Source organism: Fringilla coelebs, assembly GCF_963513975.1.
Source record: "Fringilla coelebs genome assembly, chromosome: 10".
In the NCBI taxonomy this organism is placed as follows: Eukaryota; Metazoa; Chordata; class Aves; order Passeriformes; family Fringillidae; genus Fringilla; species Fringilla coelebs.
Genome location: NC_140036.1, coordinates 24,429,734 through 24,440,477, shown reverse-complemented (window position 1 = coordinate 24,440,477; position 10,744 = coordinate 24,429,734). Strand labels below are relative to the sequence as shown.

The following is a 10,744-nucleotide window of genomic DNA, read 5'->3' as shown; positions in this document are numbered from 1 at the left end:
TCACAGGCTGTGGTGGCCCAGGGTCACAGGTAGGTGGTGGCACAGGGTCACAGGCTCTGGTGGCCCAAGGTCAATGCTCTGGTGGCCCAGGGTCACAGGTAGGTGGTGGCCCAAGGTCACAGGTAGGTGGTGGCCCAGGGTCACAGGCTGTGGTGGCCCAGGGTCACAGGCAGGTAATGGCCCAGGGTCACAGGCAGGTAATGGCCCAGGGTCACAGGCTCTGGTCACAGGTAGGTGGTGGCCCAGGGTCACAGGCTCTGGTGGCCCAGGGTCACAGGTAGGTGGTGGCCTCGCGGCTGTGGCGCTGGCGGGCCTGGGCCACGGCCACGTTGAGGCACTGCAGCCACTGCTCGGCGTTCCTCTCGTCCTTGGCCTTGAGCACGTAGCTCCTGCTGTCCGTGAAGATCTCGAAGGCGCGCGGCAGGCTCCGGTCCCGCCGCTTCTTGGCCACCACCTTGACGCTCTGCACCTTGCTCAGCTCGATGGGACACTCGTCGGGGTCGTCCTTCTGCAGCACGGGGACAGGGCAGGGTCACCCAGGGAGGAAGCAGCCCTCACAAACTGCCCAGGGCTCTTGGCAGCGTCCCAGGCCGGCTTGGACAGGGCTGGGACAGTGGGAGGTGTCCCTGCCATGGCTGGGGTGGCACTGGAGGGGCTTTAAGGTCCCTTCCAGCCCAAACCACTCTGGATTCCATGAACCCGTCCTTCTTTGTGGAGATGTTCCCAGGTGCCACCAGCTGCTGCCGCCACATCTTGTGGCTGCCCTGTCCCTGGAAATGTCCAAAGCCACGGGGCTTGGAGCAGCCTGGGATAGTGGAAGGTGTCCCTGCCGTGGCAGGGGGATGGAATGAGTTGGTCTTTATGTCCCCTGAAAATTGGGGACCCAGCAGTGACAGCTCCTGAGCAGCACTCTGGCTGCCCTTGGTGTCCCCTGCCATGCACTTTGGGAGTAGAAAAAGCACCACGGACAAAGCTGAGGGGTGACAACCTCTGGGAAAACCAGAACAGACAAAGCTGAGGGGTGACAACCTCTGGGAAAACCAGAACAGACAAAGCTGAGGGGTTCCAGCCCATGGGGAAAGCACCATGGGCAGATGTGAGGGCTGCAGCCCCGGGAGCAGGGCTGGGAACAGGGCAGGGAGCAGGGACAGGGAACAGGGCAGGGAGCAGGGACAGGGAGCAGGGACAGGGAGCAGGGACAGGGAACAGGGCTGGGAGCAGGGCAAGGAGCAGGGACAGGGAGCAGGGCTGGGAGCAGGGCAGGGAGCAGGGCAGGGAGCAGGGCAGGGAGCAGGGCAGGGAGCAGGGCAGGGAGCAGGGCAGGGAGCAGGGACAGGGAGCAGGGCTGGGAGCAGGGACAGGGAGAAGTGCAGGGTGCAGGGACAGGGAGCAGGGACAGGGAACAGGGACAGGGAGCAGGACAGGGAGCAGTTCAGGGCTGCTCCGTGACTCACGGATTTGCCCCTGCGGAACAGCAGCTGGTTGCCAGCCAGGGTGAAGTAGCGCGTTTTCCACCTCTTGATGAACTTCCAGCGGACCTGCTTCTCCTTCAGCTTGCCCTCCATCAGGGGCTGCCCGTCCTGGTTCATGCCTGGGGAGGGGAGCACACGGCCAGGGTCAGTGCTGCCCTCCTGTTCCCAGCCAAAGGCTCTGCCGTGCTGCAGGAAGGTCGTGCTGCCTTCCTCATCCTCCCAACCTCCAGCCTTCAGCTCTCCCTTCTCACAGACAGCTCAGCCCCCAGCCATGTCCTGCTGGGGAGGCCGAGCAGATGGAGCTGACGGCTCAGACCCCTCTTCCATCTCTTCTCCTACTCCCTCAGCCATCCCAAACTTCTCCCCACCACTGCACCTCCCAGTTGCTCCTCAGTCCTGCAGTGCCCATTTCTGGCCTTGGGCACTGCCAGGGACCCAGGGGCAGCCACAGCTGCTCTGGGCACCGTGTGCCAGGGCCTGCCCACCCTCCCAGGAGGAATTCCTTCCCAGGATCCCACCTAACCCTGCTCTCTCTCAGTTTAAAGCCCTGATATCTCCTAGGGGTCCCTTTTTCCTTTCTCTTCTGTCTTTACATCGATGGCCGGGACACACAGGACCAGATAGACCAAAGGGCAGTGCAGGCACAGGCAGTGTGAGCAGGGATGTTTCTGGATGGGGTGTTTGCCTTGGAGCCCATCCCAGCATCTGTCAGAGGGGCAGTGATCCCTGGCTGGCTCCTCTCCCAGCCCCCCATCCCTCCAGCCCCGCTTTTCCTTGAAAGCCTTCGCTGCCACCGGCGGCTCCAGAGCCCAGAGCTGCCCAGGTGCCCCAGTGCCACCTAAGGGAGTGCCAAAGGCTCTGTGGCCTTCTGGGCACCCAGCCCCTGTCTGGAAGAGGGCAAACCAACGCCAAGACACGGCATCAGCTGTAGATAAAGGATGTGTCCTTCCCCCAGCGCTGTTTTCCTTGGCAGCGAGGCTGGCGGGGGCTGCAGTGTGGACTCGTGCAATTTCCTCAGGAAAGACCATAAATATTTCTGTCTCTGCAGGCAGGGAGCGCCTGGAAGGAGATGGATGAATGAAAAGGGGGCTGGCAGAGCCTCAGCGCCGGGGGGAGCTGCAGCTGCGATTGCCACGGCAGGAGCCGGCCGTGCTCCGCTCCACGCAGCCACTGCAGCCCCCAGCCCACGGCTCTGCTGGACATTCTGTGCCAGCACCAAGCACAGCACCCAGCCTGGCACGGGGCAGAGGAAAGCAGAGGGCTTCTTTCTCCCTGTACAGATATTGTCACTGCAAAAGGGGATGCATTTCCCAGGAGGCTGGCTTGGGGCTGCACCCTCTCCCCCCAGGCTCTTTAGGGGGACAGAACCACGCTTTAGTGTCCCCTGCACTAAAAACTTTGTAATTTTGTTAAATATTGTTCCCTGCCCGGCTCCTGGTTCCACAGGAACATCTTCAATCCCATTCCAGAGCCGTAGGAACATGTTTCAACCAAACTAGGAGGGGTGAAGCACAAAAGGCTCAGGGACCAGATGATACTGAGATAGTTTGTGGTCAGGAGCACAACATGAGAAGGGAAGTGAACGTGCAATTTTGGCCTAAAGTGAATTTTTATGGCCAAAATCTTTCAAACCCAGGATTTGCTAAGAAATGTTGATCTCTGTAAGGAGCCAGTGGCTTTAGGCAATGCTACCAGAGGACTTCTCCTGTGTATCCACAGAGGAGCCCGGGGAGTTCTGGTGGCAGCTTCCAAAGTGGCCGTAATGAATCCGATGCCAGTGTGTCTGAGGGGCTGATTAGGAGAGAGAGATCCAAGCAAGATAAGAATAAAGCTCTTTTCCAATGTTTTTCTAAGCCCTTCTGCTTATTTTCCTTGCGGTTGACTTCACAGAATCCCAGAATAGCTCAGCTGGAAGAGAGCTGGAGGGGTCTCGCCTCCAGCTCCAAGCAAGGTCACCCACGGGGTCAGACTGGGCTGCTCATGGATTTATGCACGTGGGACTTGAAAAATATCCACAACATCTCTGGGCAAGCTGTGCCAGGGCCTGATATCCTCACGGTGGGAAAGCTTTCACTCACAGGGAACAATTCTGTCCAATCTCCCCTCTAAATCTCTCTCTCTCCTTTCACTTGGACAAGGTCATGAAATATCCAAAGGTCATGAAACACCTATTTTTTCTTAAATCATCTTAATATAGAGCCACTGACTCCAGCTTAACCCTGAGGAGTTCCCATTGATGTGTCTGTTGGAATTTTCTACTTTCCATCTTGCTTTCTTTGCAGAACTACAACACATCCAGCTCTAAGTAGTTTGGGTACTGAATAAAAAATTAAAAACCCTCCAAACTCTTCCAAGATGAACTTGAGACAGATAAAACCCAAAGCTTTAAATCTTGAATTTGATGAAACATAAAATCCTCCACAAGAATTCATGAATGATCTCAGTGATAATAAACCCCTATGAACTTGAAAGAATGGAATGTGTGGCAGATAAATGCAATTAACCTCGGGGAATATGGATTCACTCTCTTCCATAAATCACCACGGTGGGTTTTGCTGAAAACCTGGAAGGAACACATCACTGGATGCCACTTTTTATGATTTCCCAGTGAGGATTAGAGCTGGGCTCCATCATTTCTCTGGATAGCTGGCACTGCAGGAGGGGATAAATGTATTCCCAAGTTAAGGTGGTGTTGGCTTTCCCAGGGAGTTGCAGTTTTCCAGAGGAATTCCCAAACATCCTCAGTTTTTCCCCAGTCCCAAATCCTTGCCCGTGGCTCCTCTGCAGCCCCCAAGGATCCCTGCCTGTCTTTGTGAGCTTCCAGAGGGGGGAAGGAGCTGGAATTCCCTCAATTCCCTCGCCGGCTCTCCGGTGGTTTTGCGGAATGTTTTGTGCAAGAGCTGGTGGAGCCAAACTCCCAGTCCAGGGGGTTGTGGTGGAATGAGGCTCCCAGCAGGCAGCTTGTCCCAACAGGAGGAATCCTGGTGCTTTCCAGCTCTCCAGGTGCCTGCTGGCTGTGCTGGAATGGTGTGGGCTGCTGCTCCTGCCCTGAGCCCAGGCAGCTCAGCAGGGTTTGTGGGAATGCTGCTCCTCAGAGCAGGAGAAGCCAATCCAGGGTGATTTAACAGCACTTCTGGAGAAGTGTGGCTGTACAAGACATGCTTTGGCACCAGAAGAATGCATGAGAAGGAGTCAAACTTTCTCCAATTGTCACTGTGGGTGCATCACCCACTTTGCTCCAGCTTGACTGGTTCTTTCCACACAGGATCGGCTTCCAGCCCCAAAATGCCTCCCAGCTGTGGCCAAACAGGAATCACAGAAACATGGAATGGTTTGTGCTGAAAAGGATCTGAAATATCATCTCACCCCACCCCTGCCACGGCAGGGACACCTCCCACTGTCCCAGGGGCTCCCAGCCCCAGTGTCCAGCCTGGCCTTGGGCACTGCCAGGGATCCAGGGGCAGCCCCAGCTGCTCTGGGAATTCATCCAAGGCAAGGCCAGGGCTTCAAGGCAGTGTTTGCCCAAGTCTGGAGGATAAATGGCATCTTGCACCACAGCATCCAAAAAATGCAACAAAACCCCAGCAGACAATAACAGAAAAAAATTTGCCTCTGAATTCCTTCTTCAACAGGAATTCGGTTGCTAAACAGAATTGCTGAGAGGAAGAAGTTGCTTTCTCGCCTCTCAGAAGTATTTCAGATGTCAAAGGGTCTTTCACACTCTGGAATGAAAATGAAAGATGTTTCACAGCATTTAAATTCCTTACCAATCCAAGGAGACCTCCAAATCCTTGCTTGTGTCAGATCCTACAAACCCAGAGAGACCCTGCAGGGTCTCCAGCTCTGCCACAGCTCTGCAGCCACAACACAAAGGTGGAGTTGTCACTCCCTGCAAATTTTCATTCCACTGAGCTCCCTCTTCCATGCTGCCTTCCTCAGCTCTCACGTGACCCATTCAGGGAATTTATTTTCTTGGTTTTCTAAAGCAAATCATGATACTCACAATGAGCCTTTCTTACAAAAATTCTTTTAAAGTGAGACAAAGAGAGCAACTGCTGATGAAAAGGACAGTTACAGCCAGGAGAGCAGGAGTGAGCAAGGCTGGACTGCTTAAATGTCTTTGGAAATTCAGACAAAGTTGCTTCATTAAGCTTTGACATTTTAAGCAAGAGTCTCGTTTTCCTCATCCCTCAACATCCCTGACGTGATGGAAACCACACTGAGAGCTCTGTGGAGATGAAGTTTTAACTCAGAGCAGGGTTTGTGTCCTGCTCCTGGAGTCCCAGGGGAGCTGGGGAAGGAGAAGATGCTCCAACACTCATGGAGTGAGCAGGGACAGCCCAGCCTGCAGCAGCAGCTGCCTCTCCTGCAAGACTTCCTAAATTTGGCATTGATGCAGTCTGAAGAGACACTAACTGTTAGACTAAACCTCTGAAACAGCCAATTATTCAAGAACTTGGCCAAAATAGTCCAAATTCTTGGCCAGGACTGGTCAGACTTAGAGAGTGGCAGAAAGCATCTGAGAACAAGACATTCCTCTGCCTGTCAGGGCACTGATCTGGCACTGCTGCCTGCCAGAGAGCTTCAAAAGCAGGGCTCCAGGAGCTCAGACCTGGGAAAAAGGCTGGTCTTCCCCATTTTCCACTCGCCCTCTTTTCCAGTACAGCTGAACTATTCTGCCTTTATAAGACTTAAACACATGTCCCTAAGGAGATGTGCACTGTGGAGTAAATTATATTAAAGCAAAATATTCTGAGAATGAAGAAAGCAGGGACCAGGTGTTGTTTCTGGGCCAATGTGCCCTGACTTGTGGCACCTGGGTAGGCTCGAGGGGAGCTGGGATGTGGTGCAGGAGATGCAATCCTGTATCTGGGATGTGGTGCAGCAGATGCAATCCTGTATCTGGGATGTGGTGCAGGAGATGCAGTCCTGTATCTGGGATGTGGTGCAGGAGATGCAGTCCTGTATCTGGGATGTGGTGCAGGAGATGCAATCCTGTATCTGGGATGTGGTGCAGGAGAGGCAGTCCTGTATCTGGGATGTGGTGCAGGAGATGCAGTCCTGTATCTGGGATGTGGTGCAGGAGATGCAATCCTGTATCTGGGATGTGGTGCAGGAGATGCAGTCCTGTATCTGGGATGTGGTGCAGGAGATGCAGTCCTGTATCTGGGATGTGGTGCAGGAGATGCAATCCTGTATCTGGAGGATGGGAGCAGAGCCCTCTCTCCCCCCAGGGCTCAGGGATGGTGCAGATTTGGGTTTGTGTCCCTCTAAGCACACACCAAACCAGGTTTGGGCCTGGCTCCCTCACCAAAGATGAGTTTAATGGAGAATTCCAATTAAAGTAGCCACTGGAAAGTTTGTTTTTCCCTTTCCCCACCATGGCCAGACACCCAGCACGAGCAGTGAGCTCACCCCGGGCACTGCAGCCCCCAGTGACAGAGGCAGGACCCCTCTGTACCTGTTGCCTTCTCGGGGTTGTTGCACATGAAGCACTGCCAGGCTCCTGCCTCCTCGCTGTAGCCAAACAAATCAAAGAACCTCACCTCCTCCAGGTGCATCTGCACGTTCTCCAGCTCCTGGCAGGGAGGAGAGAAACCAAACTCATGAGGTGAAGAAGCACTGGAACCCCAAATCCAGAGGGACACAGGGGGTCCTTCCCATGTCTGCTGCAGAGGGACAAGGGCCAGGGCACTGAGCTGGGCAGGAATGGGCACTGAGCTGGGCACTGAGCTGGGCAGGAATGGGCACTGAGCTGGGCACTGAGCTGGGCAGGACAGGGCACTGAGCTGGGCAGGAATGGGCACTGAGCTGGGCACTGAGCTGGGCAGGAATGGGCACTGAGCTGGGCACTGAGCTGGGTAGGAATGGGCACTGAGCTGGGCACTGAGCTGGGCAGGAATGGGCACTGAGCTGGGCACTGAGCTGGGCAGGAATGGGCACTGAGCTGGGCACTGAGCTGGGCACTGAGCTGGGCAGGACAGGTCTCTCTCTCCACCAGCAGTAACAGCTGATCCATGAATTATGGACTGGGGATGGTCAGGGTTTTTTGTTTTCCTCTTCCATGCCCCTGTCAGCAGCCTGGCCCAGCACTTTTCCCAACAGCTGAACCACCTTGGAGCAGGAGAGTGATGAGGACAGGATGGGAGAGCTGGGAAGGGGCTGAGCCTGGAGAAAAGGGGGAGCAGGGGGCACCCTGTGGCTCTGCACAGCTCCTGGCAGGAGGGGACAGCTGGGGGGGGGTCAGGCTCTTCTTCCAAGCAATAAATGACAGGACAAGGGGAAATGGCTCCCAGTTCTGCCAGGGGAGCCTCAGATGGGATATTGGGAAAATTTCTTCATGGAAAGGCCTGCCCAGGGCAGTGGTGGAGTCACAGGAGGGATTTAAAAACTGTGTGGATGTGGCACCTGGGGACAGGGGTCAGTGGTGGCCTTGGCAGTGCTGGGGAAGGTCGGACTCAGTGGTCTGAAGGCTTTTCCAGGTGTTTCAGGAGGGTCCATGGTGACACTCTGCAGTGCTGGGCATACCCTGCTGTCCCTGCACCCCTCCAGAGCCAGGGCACTGGGACACCTGCCTGCCCCAAGGGACAGACAGAACTCTGCACCCTGAGCTCAGCAAAGGCAGAGGATGCTCACTGTGAGCAGTCAGTGCCACTGCACAGTCCAGGGGGATTCAAACCCCTGATTTCATTTCAAACAGCCTCTGATCTCACACCTACACAAACACTGGGGTTAACTAACAGCAACCAAGCCCCTCACTGCCACCCCAGGGCCCTGCCAGCCCCTGGAGACCCTGCCAGCACTGCTGTGGGGTCACAGGGTGCAGCACCCTCCTGCAGCCCAAGGAAACACAGATTGATGCACTGGGGGAAACCCCAGCCCCAGGCAGGACTCCCAGCCCATCCCTGGGAAGGAATGCACAGGCTGGAAGGATGCAGGATCCCAGCCTTGCCAGGCTGCACTGAAGGAGAGGGAGCAGAGCACAGCCAGTGCCTTGTCCAGCCCCCAGCTCCTGCTGTGGCACCTTGGGGGACACAAGATGGGCAGAACAAAGGCACTGCAGTCCAGGACATGGCAGCACACAGGGACAAGGCTGACAGAAAGCTTGGGAGCTTCCCCATCCCATCAAAAAATCTGGTGGTGGTTGCCATGAGGCAACTCCAGCCTGAAAGAGAGCAAATCTCACTGAACTATCAGTGCAGAAACCTGCCTGCTCCACTCTGCACTCCAGCACTTGAAATAACCTGCAAGGAGCCACAAATCAGGAGAAAACAGCCTAACTGGAGAGGAGAGGTTGATCTCATCCCTGTGCTCCACCACCCTGAAAAGCTCAGAGAGCCCCTGGTGCCAGGGTGAACAGAAAGGAGAGCCCAAAAATGTTAATTCTGCTCTTACAGCCACAAAGGGATCCCCGAGGGCATCACCTGGGGCCAGGAGAGCAGCCAGCAGCCCAGGGCTGCCAGGGAGCAGCCAGGAGGGCTGGGGCAGCTCCCTGTGCTGGGCACACTCAGGGCTGGGAGAGGGAGCTCTGCAGAGCCCGGGAGGAGCCACATCTGGAAGTGCTTTGCTCCTGGCACATCTCGAGCCGTGCTGGATGGATAAATAAATGTTTTGTGTGGCATGGAGAGGCTGCCCAGTGGAACACAGTGAGCTCTGTGTGAGCCAGGCCCTCAGTGCAGCTCCAGGGATCCCCACAGCTGAAGGCATTTCTCAGAATTCAGTCTGGAGCGAAGCATTGATGTCATACGTTGCTCTCCAGGTCTGAAAAATGCTTTAGAATCCATATTGGAAAAAATTTATCACCTCCCACTGTCCCAGGTGCTCCAGCCCCAGTGTCCAGCCTGGCCTTGGGCACTGCCAGGGATCCAGGGGCAGCCACAGCTGCTCTGGGCACCCTGTGCCAGGGCTGCCCACCCTCCTCCTTCCCAATATCCCATCCAGCCCTGAAAAAGCATTTCAGACTCTGCTAGAACACAATGCATAAAACTTGGTCTCAAATGTAGCAGACAATGTGGATGCTGCATTTGCAGCACACTTCAAGCCATTGAAAATTAAAAGTGCTGTACTTAATGAAGCAACCACACCCCCAGAATTTTGCTTCCTGGACTACTGGCAGAGGAATGACACCAACAAATACAATAGTTTGTCCAATAATTCACAATGTCTGAAGTCCTGTTAGCAGTGAGAAGAACTTCTGAGATGACAAATTGCAATTATGACAGAAGCTGAGGAAAGTAAGGACTAGGTCATGCAGGGAATGTTCCAGGCAGATTTTTTTGGAATTGCAAAAGCTAAAGAAAACCTTCTTTATGGCAGTCCTAGTTCCCATTCCCAGAAAACTGAATGGAATCGGGCTCTCAGTAGTAAACAAAACCAGAACAAGCTCTGGTTCTGTGCTAACAAACAAAACCAAACCAGAAAGTCAATCCAGCAGCAAAGAGCAGAGCCCAGGAGGGGAGCTGCAGTGCCAGAGCAGCTCAGGGGGTTCCAGCTGTCCCTCTGTCCCCAGCCCCCAGGGCTGCTCCCTGCTCCAAGCCCTGCTGGATCCCAGAGCCTGCAGGCACCAGGATCCCCTCCCAGCTCTGCTGCTGGGGAACCCTGAGCTGCTGGAACCCTGGCACTGGGAATTCCAGACTGTCTGTGCTGCCAGGCACTGACCCCCAGAGGACACTGCCCTGACCTGGGGCTGTGGAGAAGCTTCCAGAATGGAATGATGGAACTGGGATTGTGGGTGTGGAGTTTGGATAGAAGAGTGATGTCACAGGGGGGGAAACTCAGAGTTTAAGGGTTTAGAATGTAGTGAGAGATATAAAACTAGAGGGACGTTTAGGGTAGAGGCTGCTCCTTCTTCTTCACCTTCTTCTTCTTCTTCTTCTCCCTGGGTTTGGGTGCTTTTGTGTAATTGGATAAAAAGTCCACATTGCATGGTACAGGTGATTGGTTATTGGGTTAACAGTAAAAATAATTGAGGTGTCATTTCTTAATTGGACAGTTTATCCCTAAAAAGCCTTGTAGAGAGAGATGGGGCTCTATTTTTAGTTTGTGAGAGTGAAATGCTGCAGAACTCAGGGTTTGTGAGACTGTGACAGAGATAAGAACTAACAAACACCTGAGTCCCAACAAGAAATATCTCACACATTTAATCCCAAGCCTGGCAAAAAGAAACCAAGACTGTACCCCGAGATGCTGCCACGGAGTGAGGAGAGCTCCCCAGGCAGGCTGGGCTCTGCAGCTGGGCAGTGCCAGGGTCCTGCAGACCCCCTGAGCTGGGA

General features: G+C 54.8%; 1 protein-coding gene across 1 annotated transcript in view; it reads right to left on the bottom strand.

Moving 5' to 3' along the window:
• Window positions 1–271: 271 nt before the first annotated feature.
• Window positions 272–10,744, bottom strand: part of VEPH1 (ventricular zone expressed PH domain containing 1) — a gene marked incomplete at both ends in the record, with an annotated part of 50,258 nt that continues 39,785 nt past the window's right edge. Inside the window, 3 exons of the mRNA XM_084212317.1 lie at window positions 272–508; window positions 1,455–1,591; window positions 6,934–7,051. Coding sequence (XP_084068443.1) covers window positions 272–508; window positions 1,455–1,591; window positions 6,934–7,051 — 492 coding nt within the window. The remainder of the gene's footprint in view (window positions 509–1,454; window positions 1,592–6,933; window positions 7,052–10,744) is intronic.